The sequence below is a fragment of the Misgurnus anguillicaudatus genome, chromosome 13 (genome assembly GCF_027580225.2).
Source record: "Misgurnus anguillicaudatus chromosome 13, ASM2758022v2, whole genome shotgun sequence".
NCBI classification, from domain to species: domain Eukaryota; kingdom Metazoa; phylum Chordata; class Actinopteri; order Cypriniformes; family Cobitidae; genus Misgurnus; species Misgurnus anguillicaudatus.
The window spans coordinates 18,819,820-18,846,380 of record NC_073349.2 but is presented as its reverse complement, the minus strand read 5'-3'; the positions used below and the strand labels follow the sequence as shown (position 1 = coordinate 18,846,380).

At 37.6% G+C, this 26,561-nt stretch overlaps 1 protein-coding gene across 6 annotated transcripts in view; it reads right to left on the bottom strand.

Annotated features, from left to right (window-relative positions):
• The window catches only part of fmnl3 (formin-like 3), a 49,075-nt gene that overhangs the window by 20,246 nt on the left and 2,268 nt on the right, over positions 1–26,561 (bottom strand). For 5 of the 6 annotated variants that reach the window (XR_012372917.1, XM_055188821.2, XM_055188822.2 and 2 more), the window contains exons 2-9: positions 8,645–8,728; positions 7,197–7,277; positions 6,323–6,399; positions 2,309–2,392; positions 1,751–1,885; positions 1,185–1,293; positions 935–1,011; positions 239–332 (exon numbers count right to left, since the gene is read on the bottom strand). Coding sequence is in view for 5 of the 6 variants with exons in the window: in XM_055188821.2 (XP_055044796.2) it covers positions 239–332; positions 935–1,011; positions 1,185–1,293; positions 1,751–1,885; positions 2,309–2,392; positions 6,323–6,399; positions 7,197–7,277; positions 8,645–8,728 (741 nt within the window). In the remaining variant the exon portion in view is untranslated. The remainder of the gene's footprint in view (positions 1–238; positions 333–934; positions 1,012–1,184; positions 1,294–1,750; positions 1,886–2,308; positions 2,393–6,322; positions 6,400–7,196; positions 7,278–8,644; positions 8,729–26,561) is intronic. The other variant, XM_055188823.2, reaches the window with a different exon arrangement.

The window sequence follows — 26,561 nt, the reverse complement described above, 5'->3', positions numbered from 1 at the left end:
ATTTACAGGAACGTGTTTGTATTCACACAGAATGCTTTCCGTAAATGTTACGGCAATGTTACTAGGTCCCTTTTACGGGAGTGATCCCAGAACATTTCCTGAACGTGTTTGTGTTCATACAAAAGCCCCTAGGCCGATTTTATGGGACCACTGATGTGTGAATAAGGTTATACAGTATTTATTATAGCATCAATGGTTTTTGGAGTACACACAAAAGTGTACATGTCCCAGATCCTACCTCTTTGAAGTTATCAAACGCCGAGAGGATAATTTCATGGCCTCCCCGCACCAAACACACAGCAGCCAGCAGTTCCAGGACCAGCGCTTTTGTTCTGTAAGCAGAACAATAGATTCTGTGAGCATTCGAGTACAGTACAGCGACAGAGCAAAATTCCCACAATGAGAAGTGTAACATTACCAACAGAGATCATTACCCACCCACACCTGCTTAGATCCGTCCTTCAGGGAGAACAGCAGCTTTGTGTTCATTGTTATACAATTTTCAAAATGAGAAATACGATAGGAGGGGTTGATCGCCAGCTTTCATCTTCAGCGTTTCTTAAGGGTCATTTCTGATGTCAAGTACCAGTATATGTAGGTGGGACTTTAGAGAGACGCTCCAAATATCTCAATATATTGTACATGTTTAAATATTGATTCTAATAAATTGTAATGTTAATGAAGAGTGTGATGATGATAATAGCAATGGAAAAGGGTTTGTTCCTTTATCCTGCAGTCTACACATCTGACATTAATCCTTTTTGAGGGCTTCATTCAACCAAACAAAACTCTAACAACCAACTTCAGAGCACAACCAAGACAAAAGACTTCTGAAGGTATGGGCTTAGGTGGTAACACTACCTGTGGGGGTTGATAAATCCCCTCGCAAACTTAAGGAATGTTAAATAGATGGTAAATGTGGTTAATATCTTACCTTGGGTTCTTATTGTTTAAGCTCAGGGCAATCTCATTAACCGCATGATCATGAGACATGACAAGGTTGAAGCCATACTAAGGTGAGAAACAAAAAAGCAATAAATTGTTGAATCTCCTCTAAATGAATTCATTGTGCTGCGGTTGAAAAGAAATGAAAGACATTGATGTGTAATACCACTAGAGGGAGAAAAGCATTTTTGTGTTTCAGTCTGGATTTTTTTAACCAATCAGATCATTGCATCCAGTACCTGATAGTTCATGATTGCTCTGAGACACATAATGCACACATGCACGTCGTCCTTTTGACTGACTAATCTGGAGTTCTTGATGGTTTTGCTGTTGGACGCTGAGCCATACCTATAATATAATGCCAGAGGTTGACAAGAGACACTGAATATACACAGATGCACATCTGTCCATCACATGAGAAGGTACTTTTATTATTTGCGTGTGCTGTCTACCCTCAGGAAGTGTGGCTGTGGTGAAATGATGCATCGGTACAAAGCACTAAATGTCTGTCACAGCGTGAACCCACAACTTTTGTACTGCAAAGTGAGTAATATAGGATGCTAACTTTGACATTGTGACAGTAGTTGACATTATCTGCTTGTATAAAGTTTACAAACCATGTGTAGAAAATAAAGCTTATTTATATGGTCCTATATTTTAGAAACTAACAACCAAACTGCAGATCGGCCTCAAAACAAGTCTGTGAATATTTAGTGCAAAATATCACATAAGCCGACATCATTTCAAAGCGAGGCAGTGCACAGCAGCAAGCACAAGCAGGCCATACACACAATACCGTACATACCGGAGGACGGATTGCCGCGCAGAGCGCACCAGCGTATTGCAGCCGTTCTGGTGCAGATCCTCAATGGACCTGCTCCAGGACTTAGCTTTGTCCAGCGAACAGTCATCGGCCATCTCCAGCGCTTCAAAATCCAACCTGAGCCGAGCACACAGGGAACCGCACATAGGGAGAGCGAGGGGAAGGGGATAAGGGTGGGAAGGGGTTAGCAACAAAGCTCAGTAACGGGGTCCCGGGTTTTGCAGACAGCAGCATGGGACCATCCGAGCATATTATAGCACGGCATATCAAAGCACAAATCAAAATGCTGCACAGAAATTTGCCTCTGCATAACTACGAGGCATCCTCCACGTACAAAGATTATACATTTTAGCAACAGTATTAAGCGTTGAGCAAGTTTATACATATTTCAATAGTGCAATCCTTATCTACAATAAGCTGTAGATAAGGTTACTTGTTTCAGAGGGATCTTTTAAATGCCATACAGGTGCTTGGTGGATCAGAGTGTTTTGGTCTTGTGAGCGTGTCTGTGATTGGTTGTTTGGAGGGCGTGTCACTTACATGACAGCACACTGGGCGAAGGAGAGATACTCCACCAGAATGTCCAGACCCCTGTTCTCATCATTGAGGAATTCACGAACCCACCTGTCACAATAAAGAGGCAGATGTTAAACATCCCACTGAAATCGGTGAGGAGTAAAGTTATACAAAAGCAATTCGGGAGGGAAAAGCACACTTATCCTGTGGTTCTCAACCGTTATCATTTTGGGCCCCCCATATTTTCCTATTAACTAAGTCACCTGGAGACCCCCTTGGAAATCTGTCAAGGCCACCGTGTGGGCCCGGACCCCTGGTTAAGAAACACTGCTCTAGACTGTCAATATGAAATCAAAATTCATTAAAATATGATTTACTTGGGCCATAAAAGTGCAAACTGTACACTCTAAAAACAAACGGTGCTAAATAGCACTAAAAGTGATTCTTCGCTCATAATCTCATAGAGGAACCATTTTTAGTACTATATAGCACCTATGAAGAACCATACTGGATTTTATAGCACCACTATAGCACCACATATGGTTCTACATAGCACAATATGGTTCTACACAAGTGCTACACAGGTACTTCATCGATGCTGTATGGCACTTAAAGTGGTTCCTCTATGATTACGAGCCAAGAACTACTTTTGGTGCTGTTAAGCACCGTTTGTTTTTAGACTGTATAATTTGAAACACCCACATATTTTTTTTAACTAAATATCCAGTTTCACACTTTTAACCTCTTGAGACCTGGTGTGTCCACATACGTGAACATCACATTTTTTGTTGTTTGCACCATAATACATTCATGTTCAAAGAAAAATATTTGGTTATTATATTTATTGGTTCTTCCCAACCCCAAAATAGCTGGAAGAAATCTAAAAAAAAGACAAACCAAAGCTCAGGTCTTAGGAGGTTAAATCCACAATATTACAAATGTTAAATTAGTTGTGTATGCTGTTTCATGCTGACTTTACAATTCAAAGAAATATTTTCCTAAAGGCTGCTTTGACTTGACTGGCTTGGTAGCACAGGGATGGAAAATCAAGAAAAGATTTTAGTTTCAGATTCCCTTCAGATTTCTTAGGGGGGGGGGGACTCAAAGCTAAAGGAATTCCCACCATACAGAGCAAAGGAACGTGGAGGGCGAAAGTCTGAGAGAGAACCCAGTAGAAGAGGTTAAGCATCTGACACAGGCAATGTTTAGACTGCTTCTCCAACACAAACATTCACTTATATATACATTCATTCCTCTTTTTTTCTGCCCCCTCTCACTTTCTTTCTCATTTAACCCCTTAAAAACGAAATATAATTATTAGTTACAGAGTTTGTCATTGTTTATTCACCCTCATGCTGTTTCAAACCTGTCAATCAAACACAAAAACTACGTTTCAAAGAATTTGTACTGGTTGTGCTTTTCCAAACTTTTTTAAAACTGGATAGATGTTTTAGTTTAAGGATGACAGATATATTTAAGATGCACTTAAAGGGACACTCCACTTTTTTGAAAATATGCTAATTTTCCAGCTCCCCTAGAGTTAAACATTTGTTTCTTACTGTTTTGGAATCCATTCAGATGATCTCTGGGTCTGGCGCTAGCACTTTTAGCATAGCTCAGCACAATCCACTGAACCCGACCAGACCACCAGCACCGCGCCAAAAAACAACCAAAGCGTCTCGACATTTCTCCTATTTCAAACTTGACTCTTCTGTAGCCACATCGTGCACAAAGACCGACAGAAAATCAAAAGCGATCCTCTAGGCAGACATGGCCAGGACTATACTCTCATTCTGTCGTTATAATCAAGGACTTTGCAGTTGTAACATGGCTGCAGCAGGCGTAGTGATATTACGCACTAACCGAAAATAGTCCCCTGCCATTGAAAGGCCCTGTCCCAAATGGCACACTCCGGACTTGTGGTCCTCCTCAGAGTCCACACTTTGATGACATCACGTAGTCCAGACTTTAGGGACCCTTGATGCGAGTCCACGTGGGTGCACCGGAGTTGTATTTTGGGACAGACTCGAGCATCACACCGGAAATAGGTAGGAAAGTTGCCCGTCAGTGTGAACTCCTCCCTTCCTTCGTCTGATTGGTCTGATTGCCCTTTCGCAAGGACTTCTGGGTTGGTAAAGTGCGCGAAGCCTGCTGCAGTGCGGGCTTCGCTGAAGGCCGCATCAAGGGGGCAAAGGAGGCGCTGATGAGCACACTTCAAAGCGTAAAAATGACAGATGGGACACCCTACGGACTCGTAGACTAAGCGAGAACGCGCAATTTAAGGCCACGAGACCGAAAGTCTACATGAAGTGCGCCATTTGGGACAGGGCCAAAGTTACTAAGGGGACTATTTTCGGCTGCTGCGTAATATCAATACCCCTGCTGCAGCCATGTTACATCAGCAAAGTCACTGATTATTACGCCAGAATGAGAGTGTAGTTCCTAGCATACCTGCCTAGAAAATTCGCAACTTTTAATTTTCTGTTGGTCTTATTACACAATGTAACTACAGAAAAGTCAAGTTTTAAAAATATCGAAACTCTTTGGTTATTTTTTTAGCACGATGCTAATGGTCTAATCAGATTCAATGGATTGTGCTAAGCTATGCTAAAAGTGTTTTTTAAAAAAGTGGAATTTCCCTTTAAGCACTAAAATGTAAAATCCATGTGGTTGACTGACACACATTCAGCCCCATGTGTGCTTAAAAGAGATATCACCAGGTTAATAAATGACAACAGATTTTTTGGTTTTGGTGAACTATCCCTTTAAGATGGCCACACATGCATCAAGAAAGAAGCTTTCGGACTCCTGCACACAAAGCACAGATATAAAGAATGGGACTGTGCTACATACATTGAGAGAGAAACAGACTTTTCAGGCTGAAAAAATGGTGGGGACTCACTCCATCATCAGCTTCCTGTCTACCACCTCCCCCTCCCTGCGCCCCTTTACACTCTTTTCCTGTCCGGCCAGATGCTATTTCAGATTGTCTTGGCAAAGCAGGGAGTAGCACATCGGAAAGAGGCCAGAGATCAGACACAAGCAATAAACAGTCTTCTGTTTCATTTCATCCAGCCCCAAAAAACCTTTCTATTCTTTTCCGTGTGTTGCTGATGAGAAACACATTACTGTTAACTCTTGATCCAGGAGACGGGTGTACTGGTTATTTGTTGCTCACACAGAAGACAAAGGAAGTCATTTATAATCATTCTGAGATTTTGATAACAATGTAAATGTGCCTTGATCATAATGGTGGTGGTGATGGAGGACATCCGAGTTAGGTACGTCATACCGCACAACCTATATAACTCAACATATGAACCCACCCGCAAGATCAGTGCAAACTAGCATTATAGTATATCTGCATAATTGTTTGTTTTTTTTCACAAAAGAATGGCAAGAAAAGCAGACAGCATGTCCAAATAAATTACGCTATCATTCATTCTTGGTGAATTCCTCCTATTGTTTTTGTATGCATGTGTGTGTGTGTCCAAAAGAGAGCATAATGTTTCATTGTACATTATTGCATACAATCATGAATGTAAGCCCTGAATCTTCATGTGCGTCTGCGTGTGAGTGTTTGTGTGTGTCCTTTCACACAATAAATTGTCGGACGCTCCTGGCTTCCTTGTACTCCAGCATACACAACCGAGCTTCCTGCTGACGAAGTCGATGTGTGTGCGGTACAAGATGAATAAGAACCATCTGGGCTTTGCTAAACCATACAGACTGAGCTATAAGCATATGCAGGGAGGCTGTTAGAACAGCCCAACAGCAGGGATCTGCACACAGGCAAACAATTCATCTTACAACAGGACGAACAAAGAAGGAGTGATTCTTTATAGGGGAAGGCCAAACAATACCACAGCTTCCTATCCGCACCACTGGCAGTGCTATTGTTCTCTAATACTGTATTCAGGAGGAGCCTCACAACCTCACGGCTCTGGTTGCTGAAGGATCATGGGAGATTTATTCTGGGGGTATTTGAAGAGATCAGTACAAGATGGAGAGATAGGATAAAAGAGAGGAATTAGTTACCCGATGTGATTGGTTCTCAATGATATTTCCAGCTCACGCAGGACTTTGGTGGATTCTTGGACCCTCCTGCGGAATTTCTGCATACAGGGAAAAGCTCAGGATTATAAGCATGTTCAAGGAAATATTACGGAAAATGATACATAAAGTTTAAAATAAAAAAGTTTTTTTAAAGGGGACATTTCACAAGACTTTTTCAAGATGTCAAATATATCTTTGGTGTCCCCAGAGTACATATGTGAAGTTTTAGCTCAAAATATCATATAGATAATTTATTATAACATGTTTAAATTGCCACTTTGTAGGTGTGAGCAAAAATGTGCCGTTTTGGGTGTGTCCATTAGCATGCAAATGAGCTGATCTTTGTACTAAATGTGATTGGTGTGGTTGGATAGTGCAGATTAAGGGGTGGTATTATCCCCTTCTGACATCACAGGGGGAGCCACATTTCAATGACCTATTTTTTTCACATGAGTGGTTTACCAAAACTAAGATACTGGGTTGATCTTATTCACATTTTCTAGGTTGATAAAAGCACTGGGGACCCAATTATAGCACTTAAACATGGAAAAAAGTCACATTTTCATGGTATGTCCCCTTTAATATCTAGAGATACAACTGTGTTGAAAATACAATTGGCTCTACAGGGGTCAACACAAATGACTTGCACAGGAAAACTACCTGTTACATGGAAAAACCTGTAGGTATATGGGAATATTCTTACTCAATTTTGTACTCTTTTACATTACCAAATCCAAGGTAAAGATTGATTTCACATTGGTTTAATCTTTGACCTGCCTCAGTCAATATTAAAGATATTGGGAAATATTTGGTATGACCTCACAGATATTAAATGCTACAGGTATAGGATACTGACCTTGCGTGTGACTTTTGGGTCTAAATATCCACGTAGTTTCTGGATGTATGTATGTGGAGGATTCTTCACCTGGAATCGCTCCTAGCGCAGAACATGAGGGAGATAAAACATCTCAGAGATTAGTGTTCTGTTTTATCCAACACATGCACATATTCTCCACCATTATAAGTTTGTTTAAGAAATGATGACATTGTTTGGCAATGCTGAACACCTCCCTTATTCAGCAGCCGAATGCATTTGTCGAAATGCGTGAATAGAGTTTTTTAAAAAGGTTTTTACAACGTACATATGAAATGTATACAGTGTAACAGTGAAATTAATAACTTCAAATGCTACACATTTTGAAACTGCATTCCACAAGTTACAATGTCTGATGGAGCCTTCAAAAGAATAAAGCTTGAGTTATACTGAACACTTTTATGATACTTTTATAATGTGTACGTGCGTGTATGCGTATGTGTGTTTAAGATTGGGTTAAAGAGACACTCCCCCTTTTTTTGAAAATAAGCTCATTTTCCAGCTTCCCTAGAGCTAAACATTTGATTTTTACCATTTTGGAATCCATTCAGCCGGTACCGTTTTTAGCATAGCTTAGCATAATCCATTGAATCTGATTAGACCATTAGCATCGCGCTCAAAAATAACCAAAGAGTTTCTATATTTTTCTAATTTACTGTAAAACTTGACTCTTCTGTAGTTACAACGTGTACTAAGACCGACGGAAAATTAAAAGTTGCAGTTTTGTAGGCAGATATGGCTAGGAACTATACTCGCATTCTGGCGTAATAATCAAGGACTTTGCTGCCGTAACATGACTGCAGGAGGCGCAATGATATTACGCAGCGCCTGAAAATAGTCCCCTGCTATTGAAAGTTACCAAAAGGACTATTTTCGGGCAGTGCGTAATATCACTACGCCTGCTGCAGCCATGTTACGGCAGCAAAGTCCTTAATTATTACGCCAGTTTGAGAGTATAGTTCCTAGCCATATCTGCCTAGAGAATCGCAACTTTTAATTTTCTGTCGATCTTAATACACAATGTAAATACAGAAGAGTCAAGTTTTAAATAGGAAAAATATCGAAACACTGGATATTTCTGAGCACAATGCTAATGGTATAATCAGATTCAATGGATTATGCTAAGCTATGCTAAAAGTGGTACCGCCAGATCCAGAGATCATCTGAATGGATTCCAAAACGGTAAAAATCAAATGTTTAACTCTAGGGGAGCAGGAAAATTGGCCTATTTTCAAATAAAGTGGAGTGTCCCTTTAAGGTCATGTTTGTTCACTGCAGTTTAAGTAACCAGCACATTCTTCAGAATCTAGTCTAACATTATGTCTATAACTGATGAGTAAAAAGACACCATTTTTGTAACCGTCATAGTCTTTGGGACTGCATAACACAGATGTGACAATAAAAGCAGGTGATTGTTGTGAGGATTGTACCTGGTCACAAATTAGGTCCCATTTCTTCTCATTATCATACTGCCGTAGGAGACGTGCTTTATCTGGAGGCAGGTTCATAGAGTTCTGAAAACAGAGAGAGTGCATCAGAATAAACAGGAAGTTCCTCTCAATAACCATAGCAACGACCTTGCAGCGATTTCACTGTGCTCATTTCTTGGGGTCACAGCGGTTTCTTGTCTGACACGAGAAACCTTGGCCTGCAGCCTATGACCTCAATTCCTGTGCTGACGTCTTGCATCCTGTTTGAAATTATGTTTCTCTTTATGGCCCAAGGCATCAATCTTTTAAAAAACAATCTCATTTTGTATTAACCATCTCAGGTCATGTTTTCCCTACAAACAAATCAGCAGGTAATTAGTCTTCTACATGTCTTCAGGTCGGTTAAGATGTGAGATGTAAACTGGCAATTGCATCCTATTAAAAAATACTGTTTGTACATCCATAAAAGAATAGTCGTGCTGCCATATTTGAACTGCGCAGATTTGGATGTTGCCATCAATACGTGACATATCGATCCCCAAATTAGCTAAAAATATTAACTGATACGTCTCACATATGTTTCGTTTTGTGTCAGAGGACATACCAATAAATATAATAGGATATAAACCCAATAAACTTACAGGAATTATTTTAATTTTTTGGAGCTTTGACATGATAGCATTTTATTATAAAATGATTTGTTTCTATTCAGCTAAAGTAAGGAAATACATATGAGACGGCATTCTTGAAAGAATTTTCAACTATTTCTTTAAACTCTACTATAGATTACAATACAGATAGCAAGAAGGAATAAGGGCATTAAGCGTGATTGTCACAGCATGTAACCACTTTCCTGGTTTCCCTTTGAAGATGTTTATTCTGCAGATGCCACTGACGCCCATATCAACACCCACCCCGAGCATCTGTCTATCTATTACAGTACCTTCATCCCCATACTGAACTGATTCATCCACTTAAAACCCAAATATTTCTTAACAGAAGATGAAGACTTCACAGACTGCCAAAGTAACATTACTAAGTAAAATTACATGACCGCTTTATTACAAACAGCAGATTTTTCCAGTGGTATCGAGTGATTTGTGGCAAGTCAATGCTGTGTGTACGTGTGTGTGTGTGTGAGAAAGAATGTGTTTAATGCAGTTTCCACTGCGAAGCGACTGCATCTTTTCCACAAAACCGTATGAATCATATTTAAAGACACATTTGGGAAAGTAATTCAGTATGTATAGCAAAGTTTAGTCATGAATTCGACAAAGTTCATCTTCCTGCACTTAACACAACGGCAGACAGAATCAGCAGAAGAGCTGAATCAACAATGTAGTAAATTTGTTTGGTCTGAAACCATATTAGACTGGCAGATGTTTCCATTATGACGACTAGGGTTTGTAATGTCTGAAAAGGACAAATTTAAATAGAAATAACAATGTGTTAAAAATGGCTCTTGAGAATGTTATTTTGCTCTTTCTTTGAGGATCTCCTCCCACAATCCCCATCAATGTTTTGGTGGGTTTTTTTTTGTTATTGTTATTGTGGCCGACGTGGTGCAGTCCAGATGTCCACACCACAGTTACAAATGGAATGTGTCCTGTTTATAAAAGCAATGATTATAAATTATGCCACTTAATCTTTTACATCACACTGTTTTCCTCTCTGTTCCCTTTCCTTTGCATATTGTACAACATATTTTGTTTTTAATTTGAAGTTCTCAATTTTAGTGGGATTCTCTCTTTCCCTTCAACTCAAATGTCAAAGACAGAGTAGGCGCCTCCTACACTTGTTAGTATTCAACATTGACATACATGACGACAATTTCGGATGAGCTCAGAGCTTCCAAACATTTCATACAATAAACCTCATCCACCAACTGTCCATTGTTCTTGAGGAATGAACACAAATGCCTACAAAAATGCCACTGTCCATGCTGAGTTCATATGAAAAAATCTGAATAATACCAGTTATAGAAAATTATACTGTGTCTCCTAGACAGCAAAAACAATAAATGGACAGCAAATAGACTCAGTGTATCTCAAATAGACTCAGTGTATATTAAAGAACTCAATTTGGTTCATTTACATTGTAGTGTAAATGAAAAGGTTGCTAAAAAACAGGAACATTCTACAATTATTACATTGTAAGTTTATTAAAGTGCATCCCTGCTTAACTATGGTCAAAAATAATGAGTTTTCAAGTGTCATTCATTCATTAGGTGTCATTTTCTTTTAATAGCATAGCTTAGGGGTTTTCAAACTTTATGATGCCAAGAACCTCCAATATCATGAACCTTTGTGAGGAAACCCCTCTACCTAAAGGTTACATGCTTTTATGTATAACCAATACATAATTGGCTACACTAAGAGTAATGCTGGATGTTGAAGAAATACAGCACTTTTTCAATTCAAATGTATGCATTGCAGCAACTTTGACAATAAATCTTGTTTCGTAGCAGCTTAACAAGGAATCATGCCTTTTACACCCCAATAAAGCCCTTTTCACAGAGACATTATGGAAAATACACGTAAAATGCATCCGGAATCTGTTCAGGATAGTTTGATTTTTGGTAAAGACACGTGCCGTACATATCCTCACTATGGCATTGTTCCTGCGTCTTGTTCACACAGAGGGCTTACTAGGGAGCGATCCCATAACATTAAAAGGACATGTTTGCGTTCACACAGAAGCCTGTCTGCCATCGGAGCCGATGGTGTAGTGGGCAGCGCCCCTAACATGTAGTGCTTTCGCACTATTTCGGCGACCCGAGTTCGATTCCCGGCTCGTGGTCATATGCCGATCCCATACCTTCTCTCCTCCCTGTACTTTCCTCTCCTCTATTACTGTTTAAATAAAGGCAAAATGGCCAAAAAAAAAAGAAGCCTGTCTGCCAATTTACAGGTATTTTCTGGGACCAAAGTGCTGTGTGAATGAGATTATAGTGAGATAAAGGGGCTGTAAAAAGAAAATCACAATAGGAAAGATACAAAGTAAATATAAATGATTAAAAAATGTATGAAATGAATATGGGAGATAAACATTTCTGTAGAAATGACAATATTACTGGCAGCTGCTTGCCAGTAACTTACTGTAGATTTAAATGTTACATATTTACATTTACATTACATAAACATTAACAAGTCTTTATCTTTACAGAATAACACTCATGCAAAAAATTTGGGAACCAAAATCTGAGGGAAAAAACTTGAAAGGTTGATGAGGATTTCTGGTATCCATAATGCTTTGCATGAGGCTGTTGTTTTATAGTTTGTTTTTTTTTAAGACAAAGACTTGTTAACGTTTAATGTTTATTTAACTGTGAACAAACTGTTGCCAGTAAATATCATACATTTAAATCTACAGTAAGTAGTAGCAAATAGCTGCATAACTACAGCAATGTTTTTACAAAGTTGTACATCAATTTGACATATTTTCTTTATATATACATTGTTTTTGCAATGTTATAGTGATCATATATAATTGTTTTTCAGTCTCTTTAATATAATACATAAAGAAAATACAGGAAATGTGTATATAGTATTAAAAACTGTAAAAAAAAAAAGTAAACTGATGTGTCAAGTATTTAGGGTAAACTCCCCTTCCATTTGAGCAATAACAGGCAGCAGCAGGATCTCTTAAACCTAAATGAAATTAAATCCTATTTTCTAATTTTAAAGAAATTAGTCTTTTTACTTCGTTCTGCTCAAAAACGCTTAAGATGTGTTTAGTGCTAAGAGAGGTCACACTAAACACAGACGATGCCTAAAAAATACATTTAGTCCTGAAAATGTAATTTTTTTACATATGTCCTGTATTTTCTGTTTGTATCTTAAAGGCGGAGTCCACGATGTTTGAAAAACGCTTGGGATAAGGAGACGGGCCGACTACCAAAACACACTTATAACCAATCAGCAGTAAGGAGAGTGTCTACTAACCGACATCCTTGCCGAGTTGCGTATGTGTGGGGCGGGTCTTTTAAAAGAAGGTCCAGATTCTATAGAGGGGTTGCAAGTTTACAAACATTGCAGGGTGCGCGCGCATCCAGGGGGCAGAAAGCCCGATTGGTGAGCTGATCTGCTACTGCAACAACCTTAATTATTGAAGCGTTCTTTATTGTTTGTATATAAATAAGACTTGATTTTAGTTGGACCTGTTTTTCTGTCTTTATTTTTGCAGTTTTACTGTGATACATGTATGAATTATAATTTTATAATTATAATGCTAGTAACGTAATAGTCGCATCTACTGGTATGTTAACATCAGGCACCCAGCACTGACTCTGTTGGTACTATTTTCCACGCAACAATTCTTTGGCATTTTGACTTACAGACACCGCTACGAGCATACAACACAATGCACTTCTCTTCTTTCTGCCCCTCGGTTGCGCGCGCAACCAGTTAGTGACGTCGCCGTGCAACCCGTCTATTGGGGTAGGGGCGTGTTTGTTTAGGTGATTTCAAATATCAACATTGGCTTTCAAACATCGTGGACGCCGCTTTTAATAAAATAGATTGAAAAATAAGTCTGGTGGTGGCCTAAGACTTTTGCACAGTACTATATATATATATATATATATATATATATATATATATATATATATATATATATATATATATATATATATATATATATATATATATATATATATATATATATATATATATATATATATATGTCTGTTGCTCCAGAGTCACTGCCTGGTGACCATTTGTTGGACTGTTATGTAATTAGGGTACTTAGGCTACACAGTGAGGTTCCAGTCCTCCATTCAAATGATGATTCAGGATCAGTGATAACAGAGGCTCCAGAGAACTGAGAGGACCTTTATCTGATCTACAGAAAGAAAGTTGCTGCCTGTTGGTTCGTTTTCTGGTCCAGAAATATAGGTACTATCGGAACAACAAATAGACTCCTGATTAAATAAGATTCCCTTTTCTAATTCAGTTTCAAGTCTAACATTTACCCTCCAGGGGATTTTTCAGGACCCAAGAGCTTCCTGTGCAGATATTAGCAAAATCTCTGAAGGAGAACAACACCCCAACAAAAATGAAGTGAAACTTCTGTTGACAAAAAGTTATAATACAGAAACAAAATTCAATACAGTGACAAAGTTCATTGAAGTCAAAGACTTACATATTCATAGAGGTGAACAAAATAAACAAAGAAGTCTTTTTCAGGACACACTTTGAATACAGCGGTCTGAAATAGTAAAGGCTTGAATTCGGTCCTAACCACTGAGATGGCACAAATTCCAATTGAAAGAGTCTTTTCTGTCCGCTCCCAAAAAGAAAAGACATCTAATTATGCCAAACAATAATTTTCTCCAGAAAGTGACACACTTTCTGCCAACTATATAAATTATACAAAGATATAAAACAACGACATGCTCATAATCGTAAAGGCTACACTTCTACAGTCAAAGTTTTGCCTAACTGGCAACCCCTAATCTAATTTTGCTCTCAATCTGCTTTCAAACCCTAATCTTATTTGACTTTTCCTGCTAAGGTCCTGTTTCCCTACCCTGATGAGAGCTTAAAAAGAGACCTACAACTGAGGTCTGAGACAGAAATACTGCTAGTTTTAAGAGTAGGACCAACTTCTGAGAAATAAAAGTTCAGAAATAAAACGTAAAATCAACTCCCTAAAGCTCTTCACTTCCAAAATAGAGCGACTCTACCCACTCCTGAGACAAAAGGAGCTTCTGTTTGATCCAGTATAGTTTGTGAAAGGGTGACTGTCCTGGCAAAACAAAGAGCCATTCCCTCTTTCTGGCATGTTCAGTTGTTTTCCGAAACATTATGCTGAACAATAGACTGTGTTCGGATCAGTGCCTAGTCAAAAACTGAGGAAATCACACTCTTGTATGTAAGTTTGTGAGAAGATTTATATTTAGATGCATGACAAATCTAGGAAAAAGACAAAAGGGAAATAAAACGAAGAAGAAATGTGTGGGAGAGGAAAGATGCATAATATCTCATCATGAAAGCACTAAGTAAAGAGGACCAGACATCTGGCTGATGAGCGAGCAGGACAGATAAACAGACAGAGGAAGACGTGTGTACAGAAGACAGCAGCTTGACTTTTTGTTGGGTATCAGATTGCAGAGAATGAAGAGAGGAGATCAAGAGACAGGGGAGAAAAAAAGAAAACAAATCCCAGTCTCAGCTCCGAATATACCAAACACTACGTGATGGAAAGCACGGGTGGAAATTTGCATGTAAACCAGACCTTTGACTCCAAATAAAGTACATTGTACAAGGTGGATAAAAGACACAACAGAAGATATTTTAGGAAATGATGGTACACACAGCAGATAATGACCATAGACTTCCATAGTAGGAATAAAAAAATATGATGGAATTTAATGGGTACCGTCAACTGTGTGCTTACCATCATTCATCCAAATTTTTTCTTTATCATTTATCACAATACTTCCAGAATTTTTTTACTACTATGGAAGTCAATGGTCACTGTCAGCTGTGTGTTTACCATCAGTTCTTAAAATATCTTCTTTTATGTTCATCAGAAAAAAGAGGTTCGTGCAGGTTTGGAACAGGGTGAGGATGAGTGGATGATGACGGAATTTTCATTTTAAAGTGAACTATCTCTTTAATTGACGAAATAACTCGTCAATGGCGGGGAAAGAGTTAATAGTAAGATTTTAAGAAAAATGCAAAAATGATGCCTTCCAGGATTTTTTTATATACATATATACACATGCAAATATAGCAAATGAGAGAACAGACCCTCTGCTTTCAAACAAACAAACAAAACGGGAAAAAAAATTCATCCTATCTTCATTGGCTCTCTTAACCTCTAAAAAAATTAAAAGGTTTCTTTGAAAATACTACATTTTGAGCAAAAAGCAAATTTTATCATTTTTATAAATGAATTTTGTTAGAGATCAGAATCAGACCAAAAATCAAAACATACACTGAGTATAAACTGTTGATGAATTTGTTTTTTTATAAATTGGGTAAGAACGTAATCTAGTGGATAATAGCGGAATTACAGATTACTGTAAAAAGTCATCAGGGAAGCGACACTGGCAGGGAAATGTTTTCTCTTAATTGACGAAATAACTCGTCAATGGCTGGGAAAGAGTTAATAGTAGGATTATTAGAAAAACACAAAAATTATGCCTTCCAGGAATTTTTTTAATGAATATATAAACATACAAATATAACAAATGAAAGAACAGACCCCCTGCTTTCAAACAAACAAAACGGGAAAAAAACTTTTCATCGTATCTTCATTGGCTCTCTTAACCTCTCAAATATTGATTTCTTTGAAAATACCAAATTTTGGGCAAAAAGCTGAAATAATTGCATTTTTGTAAATTAATTTTGATAGAGATCAGAATCAGAATGAAGATCAAAACACACACTGAGTTTAAACTGTTGATGAATTTATTTTTTTATAAATTGGGTAAGAACGTAATCTAGTGAATAAGATTACCGTAAAAACTCGTCATGGAAGCGTCATTAGCAGGGAAACGTTTTCTCTTAATTGACAAAATAACTCGTCAATGGTGGGGAAAGAGTTAATAGTAGGATTATTAGAAAAACGCAATAATGATGCTCCAAACCCAACATCACTGAGGCGAAAGCAAAAATGTACAAAAATATACGAATGAGATTGTACAAATTCTAACTACCTCTTAAAATAGTTACGTGAGATTGTGTTGATTATACCACAATTTAAGACATGCTGCAAGAATTTTTCGTCTTAATGTATTTAAAGTCCACATAAACAGAAATTCATCATCAATTTTACTTCTGTATTTTGATGTCTTTCTGAGTAAAACAGAATATCACATGAGGAAAATAGTGGGTGTGGCTTGTGCTTTTACTGTAAACTTCTTGGATATAGAAAAGTAGGCGTTTCATTAAAAAAAATGGAACTGGCAGCAGACTGACAGTTGGAGGGGGCGGAGTTAATGGATGCTCCGCCCAAGTGGTCAAGCTGACATCATCAGAGAAGGATTGCAACAAACAGCGGGAGCACATTTTGAGATTTTTATTAAAAGTTTGATGACCCACACAGACAAATTGTTTATAATGAACACCGTAATATTCCATTAAAAATAAAAATTGTCAGTTTTGATTTCATGGGAACTTTAAGAAAATAATCAAGAATATGTGTTAAGATAGTTAAGTTTTGCCTGCATGTCGACAGTACTGATGGATGAGCAAAGCAAAATAGCATTAATTGTATTCTCATATTGACGAGTCAAATATTAGTCTTCACCAAGGGTACAGCAATGGTATGTTTAAAAGAGGTCTACGCACTTTTACAACCTTATTTGGCCAGCCCTCTGTTCGCGAGGCCAGTGGGAGTTCATGTGAGCAGATATCCAAAGTTGCGTTTATAAACACAAACAATGCAAATCCGTTTTTTCACCCATGCTCAGCTCTGGGTGTCTGTTCCCATGCCCGAGGCCCTGGGACACATCCAACATAAACTCCTCCAAAGTCCACACCACTACTCACCAGACTATAACTGTAATATAACCTAAACCCTAAAAGTCAATAAGAGTGCTTGCTGACTGAGCTGAACGACGCTTTGGCTACTTAGTAACCAGTATTTAAGCTGTCGCTAACTTCTAACAGCACTGTATAACAGGGTTGGTTGGGGGTTGGGGGTACATGGGATCTCATGTCCTTTCAATGGATCTAGCATGTGTCAGAGTACTTGACAAGACCGGAGCAGACCACCAGACACCCACCGTCTCCCCATCTGACTGTCTCCTCTGTACAGCTACTGAGGTTGTTAATAAGTCCCCAGGCACCGAACGTCAACACAGGATTTGAGGAATGCACAGACCCTGGATTTTAGTGGATGCTGAGTTAAAATGGGTTGGAAACAATAGCTCTTACTGAACACATATTAGCATTACAGTCTGCCAAAGCCTACAGTAAAAAAGCGGGTTCCTGTAACTCAATTGGAAGGGTTTTATGTCAACTGCGCAAAAAGTTGTGATTTTCAGGGAACACGCAATGAAATGTATGTTTGAAAAAAGCATCTGCCAAATGCATAAATGTTAATAGCGCTTCAACACTTTCCTCTTACTTTTCCAAATATTTTTGGACATTTGGGCAAATCTTTCTGTACTGTAAATTTAAAAAAGTTAAATATTAAAACTTTCCAACCATATGGTTCTTATTGAAAAATCTGTGTAACTGCTTTAAATACAAGAAATTGAAATATTGCAGACAAAACAAAAAATACTTTGTATCGGTTTTCCATAAAGAACTAAAGGGATAGTTCACCCAAAAACTAAAATTGTGTTATCATTTATTTAAGTCATTACAAACCTGTATACATTGCTTCTGCTGAACACAAAGGAAGATATTATAAAGAATGTTTGTAACAAAGCAGATCAGGGGCACCATTGACTTCCATAGTAGGAAAAAATAACACTATGGTGGAAGAGTGCCCATGATCTGTTTCAGTGAACTATCCCTTCAGTTCGACCCCCCTTCAGTTGCTATATTTTGTATTTGTACTCATCAATATTTTATTTCTATGCCAAAACCCAAACTAGTCTAATCTCTTTTCTAGTTGTCAAACCTAACAAAAATTTGGAATTAGGTCTAACTTTTCATAATCTTATTCAGCAACATGATCATGATGAATGACATCACCTCTCACGTGAAAACTAGATTACAATGAGTCAGCAATGGGTTTCGGTGTTACGAAACCATATCAACACAAAATCATCAATAAAATGCAAATGTTCCTCTTATTTTTCCTCAAAGCAGTACTCAATATAAGAACGAGGAACCTCGTTGTCAGAGAAATCATGTGGCCTGGGACTTCCAATGCTTTCGTTTGAAAGCAACAGTTTACGCTTCGTAACAAACTGAAAGAGGAGATCATGAAGAGGCTGGACTGTTCTCAGATCTCCAGCCACTGAGCAAAGCAAAACCGAGTGTGAGAAAAAACTGTTCTCCATTCACTACACTGACACCCAATCCCCTAATCCTAACCGGTAACCTGAACCAGGCAATCACAACAAAGCAAATCAATGAAACACAAATACCTCATCCACCTCAAAAAGAGATTCCAAAGCATTCATTAATGAAGTAATAAAAGGTTAATTACCTCATAAGTGCTTCTGACATGTTTTATTGTAAATTGCACTTTTTTTATTAGGCTATTATGTTTAGGTTCCGACATTTCAATTTAAAGGGGACATTTCACAAGACTTTTTTAAGATGTCAAATAAATATTTGGTGTCCTTAGAGTACATATGTGAAGTTTTAGCTCAAAATACCATATAGATAATTTATTATAGCATGTTAAATGTGCCACTTTGTTGGTGTGAGCAACAATGTGCCGTTTTTGAATGTGTCCTTTAAAATGCAAATGATCTCTGCACTAAATGGCAGTGGCGTGGTTGGATAGTGCAGATTAAGGGGCAATATTATCCCCTTCTGACATCACAAGGGGAGCCAAATTTCAATGACCTATTTTTTCACACGCTTGTAGAGAATGGTTTACCAAAACTAAGTTACTGGGTTAATCTTTTTCATATTTTCTAGGTTGATAGAAGCACTGGGGACCCAATTATAGCACTAAAACATGAAAAAAGTCTGATTTTCATGATATGTCCCCTTTAATGGCAAGGTTATTAGTCAGTAATTAAGTCAGGAAATATGATACGAATTAAGTAAATACTGATTGTTTGGTATTAATTCATAGCTGTTGCTGTCATTAATGGTTGGTTTCTCCCTCCATCCAAGTAATACAAGCATTTTTAATGGTTAACTGAGACTTAAGAGCTGCACATGGAGTAAGTGATTGCGTACAAGAGAAAATATGATTTTTTCCTACCAAGACATGATAGAGAAGTATGAAACATGAAGTAAAACTGAATAAAAAGATGTAAATAAATAAAGTTACATATGATTAATCTGTGTTAGGCCTACTTTGTTCTTACCAATAAACAATATTGCAAAAAATGACTCTTCCATATCCCAGCCCCTGATGTTTTTAACTCTTGTCCCGCCATTGACGAGATATCTCGTCATTTAAGAGAAAACATTTGCTTAAAAAATGGTGTCACTGATGAGGTTTTAGGGATATCTGTAATTCCGTGATTATTCACTAGATGACTTCACTTATTTATAAAAAAAAAAAACGGAAGCAAAAAATGATTTATTAATTTTACACTGTGTTTATGTTTTGATAATCATTCTGAATCTGAGCTCTAACAAAATTCCTTTACAAAAATACAATTATTTTAGCATTTTTGCTAAAAAAAATATTTTTGAAGTTTATAAGCAGAGAAAAAATTATTTTTGTTTGTTTGTTTGTTTGTTTGAAAGCAGAGGGCCTGTTCTTTCATTTGATATATTTGTATATTTTTAGAAGAAAATTGTCCTGGAAGTTTTTTTTTTGGAAACTTTTTTGAATATCACAAAAAATGCTGGCGGGCAACTTTTCAAAAAAAAAGCTGGCGGCGAATGAGTTAAAACTGAGAAACGCCCCTACATCGGTTCTTATGAATTGAAAACACGGCAATGATATTTTCCACTTAAATTCCTCAACAGCACATAGGGGTTAATTTGGAAACACAGAGCTTGTAAAGTCTCATAACATCATGTTGTTGTGACCATTAACACCTCGCCGGTCTACAGCTGCAATGTGCCTCCTGCAGGCTCGTGCACCACGAACTTCTCCGGCATGAGATTCCCTGCGGGTTTGAGAGCTCAGCAAGCTCACCACAAAGTCGTAAGGCGGGCCATAAAGAAAACACATTTAAAATGTGTAAACAACAGTGTATGACTCTGCTAGTAGACTGACAAATGCAATCATTCGCAATCATGAGAATTAGAGGTGTGATAGATCAACAGGTCTTAAAATCAATAGTCAAGAAATTACCGTTAGTGTTGTGACAACATGGAGGTATTTTCGTGGGTATTTTTTGTGGATACTCAAGACCATGATTAGGGTTAAAGTTTGTGACATTTCACTTTTCTTACAATTACAAGATCTCTGCACATGAATAAGTTGCTCTCTGTGTCATGATCAAATGCATCACATCTAACCATGTGACTGGCTCAGATCGGGACTCGTGAGGTTAAAACTGAGTTTGTGCTGAGACAAATATAAACTTTGGCAAGTATTATTCACACTGAATCTGAGGCTCTGGATGACACTTGAAAAGAGGATGTCCTGTTTGTTTCTCCGGGTGGCTACACAGGAGACGGGTGGAGTGCAGGGTTATAGCGGATATACACAGAGGAATGCAAGCACAGTAGAAAGCGTTTCTTGGTCATTAACAAAATTGCAGATAGTCCTATACGCACATATCAGTGTTAAAGGATAACACCACCGTTTTTCAACATTTTACTACGTTCTTACATCAACTTAGATGAATTAATACATACATTTTTTTTTTCAATGCGTGCACTTTTAATCTTTTTGTACAGCCCTTCTCGAATGTGTTAGCATTTAGCCCCGTTCATTCCTATGGTTCCAAACAAAAGTTTTATTTTGTGCCACCATACTTACTCATGTAACAGTCTTTAAATAGGGAAGACATGGAAGTGTTTGGTGGCTTCTAAATTCATCACTGTTTGGATCCTAAGGAATGAATGGGGCCAGGCCAAATGCCAACACATTCACAACGCGCTGCACAAAGATCAAGTGCACGCACCGACAAAAGATAGGTATGTATCAATCCGTCCAAGTCGAGGCAAGAACATAGTAAAATATTAAAAAACGGTGGTGTTTTCCTTTAAGTACAGACCTATAAATAAGTGATACATAAATCACTATTTTTGTGTTTTGAAGGTTAACAAACTGCAGAATTTGTATTTAATACATTTTAAAGCACCTACATGTTGCTCCACTTTACTTTGCATGCATATGGGCTGAAGTAAAGCAGAAAATATCCATGCCTGTTTCACGGTGGTACAGCGAGTAAATTCTCCTTGAAATAATAATAACTTCCAGTACATAGCGAGTCACCACCCACTCAGTCCTTGCCAACCTTAAAATACACAAAATGTCAAAAATAGACATTTTTCTAAGAAAAGAAAATGTTCTAGGATCCTTTATGATTGTGAATGGAGCAATCCCAACTCAACAAAACATTTATTTGCACATTTCGGCATTTATGTGGAAGTTGAAGAAAACTCTCAGCAGCTTTGCAGCAGTTCCTGTGAGCTCCAGAGTTAAAGAGGCACAAAGGACTCGGTGGGGAGAGGCCCTCGTTCTAAAACAACACACACTGACAGAGCTTCTATTGTGCTGGAGAGGAAACCACACACTGCTCTGTATGGACCCTTAATACAGCTGCACGACAGCGCAGGCATCTACATCCAAATGTAAACCATGCAACTTTCAAATTTCACATTGGATGCAAGATATATCACAAAATTATACATATAAATTATTAAAAACTGTAATGATCTTTAAAACTGTACCGATGATGATCTAGCTCACTGGGAGAACTTACTTTAAAGTCTTAACACAATAACCCGTCACACTTAAACAATGCATGCATAAGTCTGTGAACAACGGTGCCCACAGAGAATTGACTGAGTCAGTATTGTGATAAAGCCATTAAAAAGACAGATGTTCACCCCTACAGCACAACAAACAAACAACAGCTGATTCCTCCCCACCTGCAGGCTCCATTGAACAGCTCTGCCTGATCCTAAAGCAGACATAGAGAGAGCCACGGGCTAATCTAATGAAAATTATTTAGGTTTAATGTCCCATAAACAGAGCTCATGGCTTGACTCCATTAGTTCCACTTAAGTGACACATATCAAACACTCAGTTGACGGACAGGGTCGGACTGATGGGTCGTGGTGCCACCTGTCCCCGTATGGCAAGGCTTGAATGCTCCCAGAACTCACAAATACAATATCACAAAAAGTAGTACCAGCATGAATTCTATAGCCACAAAATCAAATCTTTAGTAATCACGCACGTGGCCTTTGAAATGGCCCATTCTGTTAGAAGTGTTGGTAAAGTCATTACAACGGTGCACAGTGGCAGGCAGCCAGTTCAAAGGGAATTTTTCCTCTCTAAAGTTCTCCCGTGGCTTTAACCGAGAGCAGACCGCAGGAATCCGACGCTGTGCTGTCGAGCGGGGGCACTTTGTAAGTGGATATCGCGCACACGCATTTACTCCTGCTCCGTCGCTGCACCTCGAAAGAAATTATGCCTCCTGTCTCTTTAACAAAAACAGAGACCCATATGGAGAAGTTTAGCCTGGAAGCCAGACCCCAACTTTAGTTTCAGACACAAAGTGACGCATGAGAGATTCCATTACCATAGATCTTCCATATGGATTCAGTGTTCAGCCTACATTGTTTAACACCTCCTATCAAAGAAGAACGTCCCTGAATGTAAAAAGAGATAATTTAGTATATTTAGTCATAATGTTGCGAATTTGTGCACTACACTCACAAAAATTAAAGGGATAGTTCACCCAAAAATATTTTTACTCTCATGTTGTTGCAAACCTGTATGAATTTCTTTGTAATGCAATCCAAGAAGCATTTTTGGTTTCTCAAAGTTTTTCAGTTAAAGGTTTTTAAAACAACCACTTCTTTGAATGTTAAAGGTTCGAACTATTTAGTCGAAAATTGTTCTTTTATGGCAGCATGAAGCACCTTAAAGGGATAGTTCACCCAAAAATGAAAATTCTGTCATCATTTACTCACTCATGTTGTTACAAACCTTTTTTGTATTTATATTTTAAGGTTTAACCCTTATGGGTTATTGAGGCCCCTTTTGGCATTTTTGTAGTCTTAATTTACTATCCTTTCAGGTTGTTTGTGTACAAAAAAGCCACTAAATTAAACGGCTAAAAAATTTATTAATTTTCTTTTTTTTTTGCATAAATCTGTTAATCAACCTAAGTACTGATCAAAACTACCAAATGTTAACAAAAATTCCAGGATTTTAGCTCACTCTTTAATTGCCAAGTTCATAAGTGATGTCACTGATTTGAGGAAAAAAACACACAAAATGACAAATTTTTAATATAAAAAGTGATTGTGGGTTGGATTTTTTTCCCTTTTTCACAGTCTTGGGCATGTCAAAGATTAGTAAAAACATTGACTTTAATCCATTTTTAGTTTTTATGAAGCATCAGATTTTTAGTTTTTATGATCACAAAGGAAGATGTTTTGAGGGATGTTTAACACTAAACCGACCATGAGCCCCATTCATAGTAGGAAAAAATACTATGGAAGTGAATGGGGCTCATAATCGTATTTGATTTCAAACATCCTCAAAATATCTTCCTTCAGAACAAAGACATTTATATACAATAAAAACAATCTTTGTACATTTTTAAGTTTAATCAACAAGTCATTTTAACTATCATGACAATAAGTGATGAATTGTTGTAACCTAATATAGGAGGTTGAAACCCGCCAACAATCAAGAATGCATGATAATAAGGTGTCATGGCTTTGCAATCAAAAAATGTTGTTATAATAAAAGTCAATAGGGCAAAAAAAGACAAACCACTAATTAGAGAGAAAAAAATCTGATGCTGCACAAAAAATAAAAATGCATGAAAGCCAATGTTTTTACTAATCTTTGACATGCCCAAGACTGTAAAAAGGGAAAAAATCCAATCCACAATCACTTTTTACATTGAAAATCTGAAAATTAAAGAGTTAAAATCCTGGAAATTTTGTTAACAATTGGTAGTTTTGATCAGTACTGAAGTTGATTAACAGATTTATGCAAAAATAAATATATATATATATATACATTTTTACAGCCATTTAATTTAGTGTCTTTTTTGCACGAACAACCCGAAAGGGTAGTAAATTTGCACATGATATGTTGTTGAGGTTTTTTTTAATTTCAAAGCATTTTCTCAAAATATTTGTCAATACAAGATTTGTCGTCCAAAAATCATTTCATTTGCTGAAACACAGACAAAGTTGTGACCAAATTAAGACTCACAAAAAAAGGCTAAAACTGGCCTCAACAAACCATAAGGGTTAAACTTAAAAATATAAACAAAAAGATTTGTAACAACGTGAGTGAGTAAATGATGACAGAATTCTCATTTTTGGGTGAACTATCCCTTTAAGGTGCTTCATGTTGCCATAAAAAAAATTTTTTCGACTAAATGGTTCGAACCTTTAACATCCGAAGAAGTGGTTCTTTAAAAAACCTTTAACTGAGAAACTTTGAAGAACCATAAATGCTTCTTGGATTGCATTACTGTGAAGATCCTTTTGCGCTCCTTTATAACAGTTGTTAAACCTAAAATAGGTCCTAAACCTTTGACTAAATAATGGTTCTTCTATGAAGTGGTTCTCAATCTTTTCCAGCGTGCAGCCCGCCTACTGTGGCCCCCCTTGTGCCCCCCAAAGAAAATTAATGACAAAACATGTTGGTTAGTTGCCTTTTTTTCTAAGGCTTAATTACACAGAATTTATGATAAATTTATCTATTTTATAAAATGTCATAAAACTGGGGCCCCTCTGGCACAATCTTGTGGCCCCCATTTGGAGAACCACTGTTCTATGCATCACAGTGAGGAACCCTTTTTAGAAAAGAGTGCAGTACAGTATTTGTCCATCAACCTGAACCAACCTGATTACATTAAGTTAAACAAAGGTAATAAAAAGATAAAAATAGATGCATAAGATAACAGCTGCATGTTATAAACGCTAAATGGGAACATTAAGAAAGCCAATAGCCAATTACTAAACCCCATATGCATCGCTGGAGAAACTGGCCACAGTCGGCTCCACAATGCAATTTCCTTTTGCAAACGAGGGAAAAATGTCAGGCAGCTGTGTTTCCAGCCGCAGAGAGCTGAGATGAAGCACGGATTGAATCAGCCAGACAAAGGCAAAAGAGGGAAACGATATATACAGCACATGTGCTCAGATAGACCTGAACCAGTCGATTTATTAAAAGTCGCCTGATGTAACCCAGGGGTCTCATCTGGTGATCCATCTCCACACACAATCCAGACCCTCTTGTGCTAAGCTCCTGTTAAAGTCATCACTGCATGGATATTATACTGCGCTGGCATAACCCTAACCTATGACATCATTATACGCTACCATTATCCGTCTGAGAGCAAGCATCTGTGGGAGGGGAGACGGTACGAGCAGACACAACCACAAGCACAGGAACTCAGGAGCGGAAGTGATGCAGAGATGATTACATCACAGTTTGAGACACAATGAATTCTAAATTTGCACTTAAAGGTTCACCCAAAAATTAACATTCTGTCATCATTTACTCACCCTTGTGTTGTTTTAAATCTGTATGAGTTTCTTTACTCTGAATACAATGGAAGATGATAAATGATGGAAATTGCACAGTTGACAGTACCTACCCATTGACTTCCATAGTATAGGAAAAACAAATACTATGGAAGTCAATGGGTACTGTCATCTTACCATCATTTATCAATATATATTATTTTATATTAAACAGAATAAAGAAACGCATACAGGTTTAAAACAATGTGAGGGTGAGTAAATGAAGACATAATTTTCATTTTTGGGTGAACTATTCCTTTAATCCCATATCATGAGCTTTAATGGATCGGTGGTGATTTAAATTAGAAGCAGGGAAGCAAAATTAAAATATTTAAAAAACAGAAATACTCATAGACAAGGCTATCAATATATCGCTTCTGATAAAAAAAAACAGGTGGCCAAATATAGCTCTTCCAAAATAAAGGTCCTCCACTACAAACACAGTATACCAGTCATTCAGAAATGTACATGACTGCTGGGGAAACCCATGGTTAACTACTGTATCTGTTCCTCTTTGAAGGATGAAACCCTGTCTTTCATGAAAAATAATCAGCATCATGGTGTAAATCTAAACCCCTGAGTGAAGAGATGTCTACAAGACACTTTCATGTCCCTTTATCTAAAACTGAGAAACT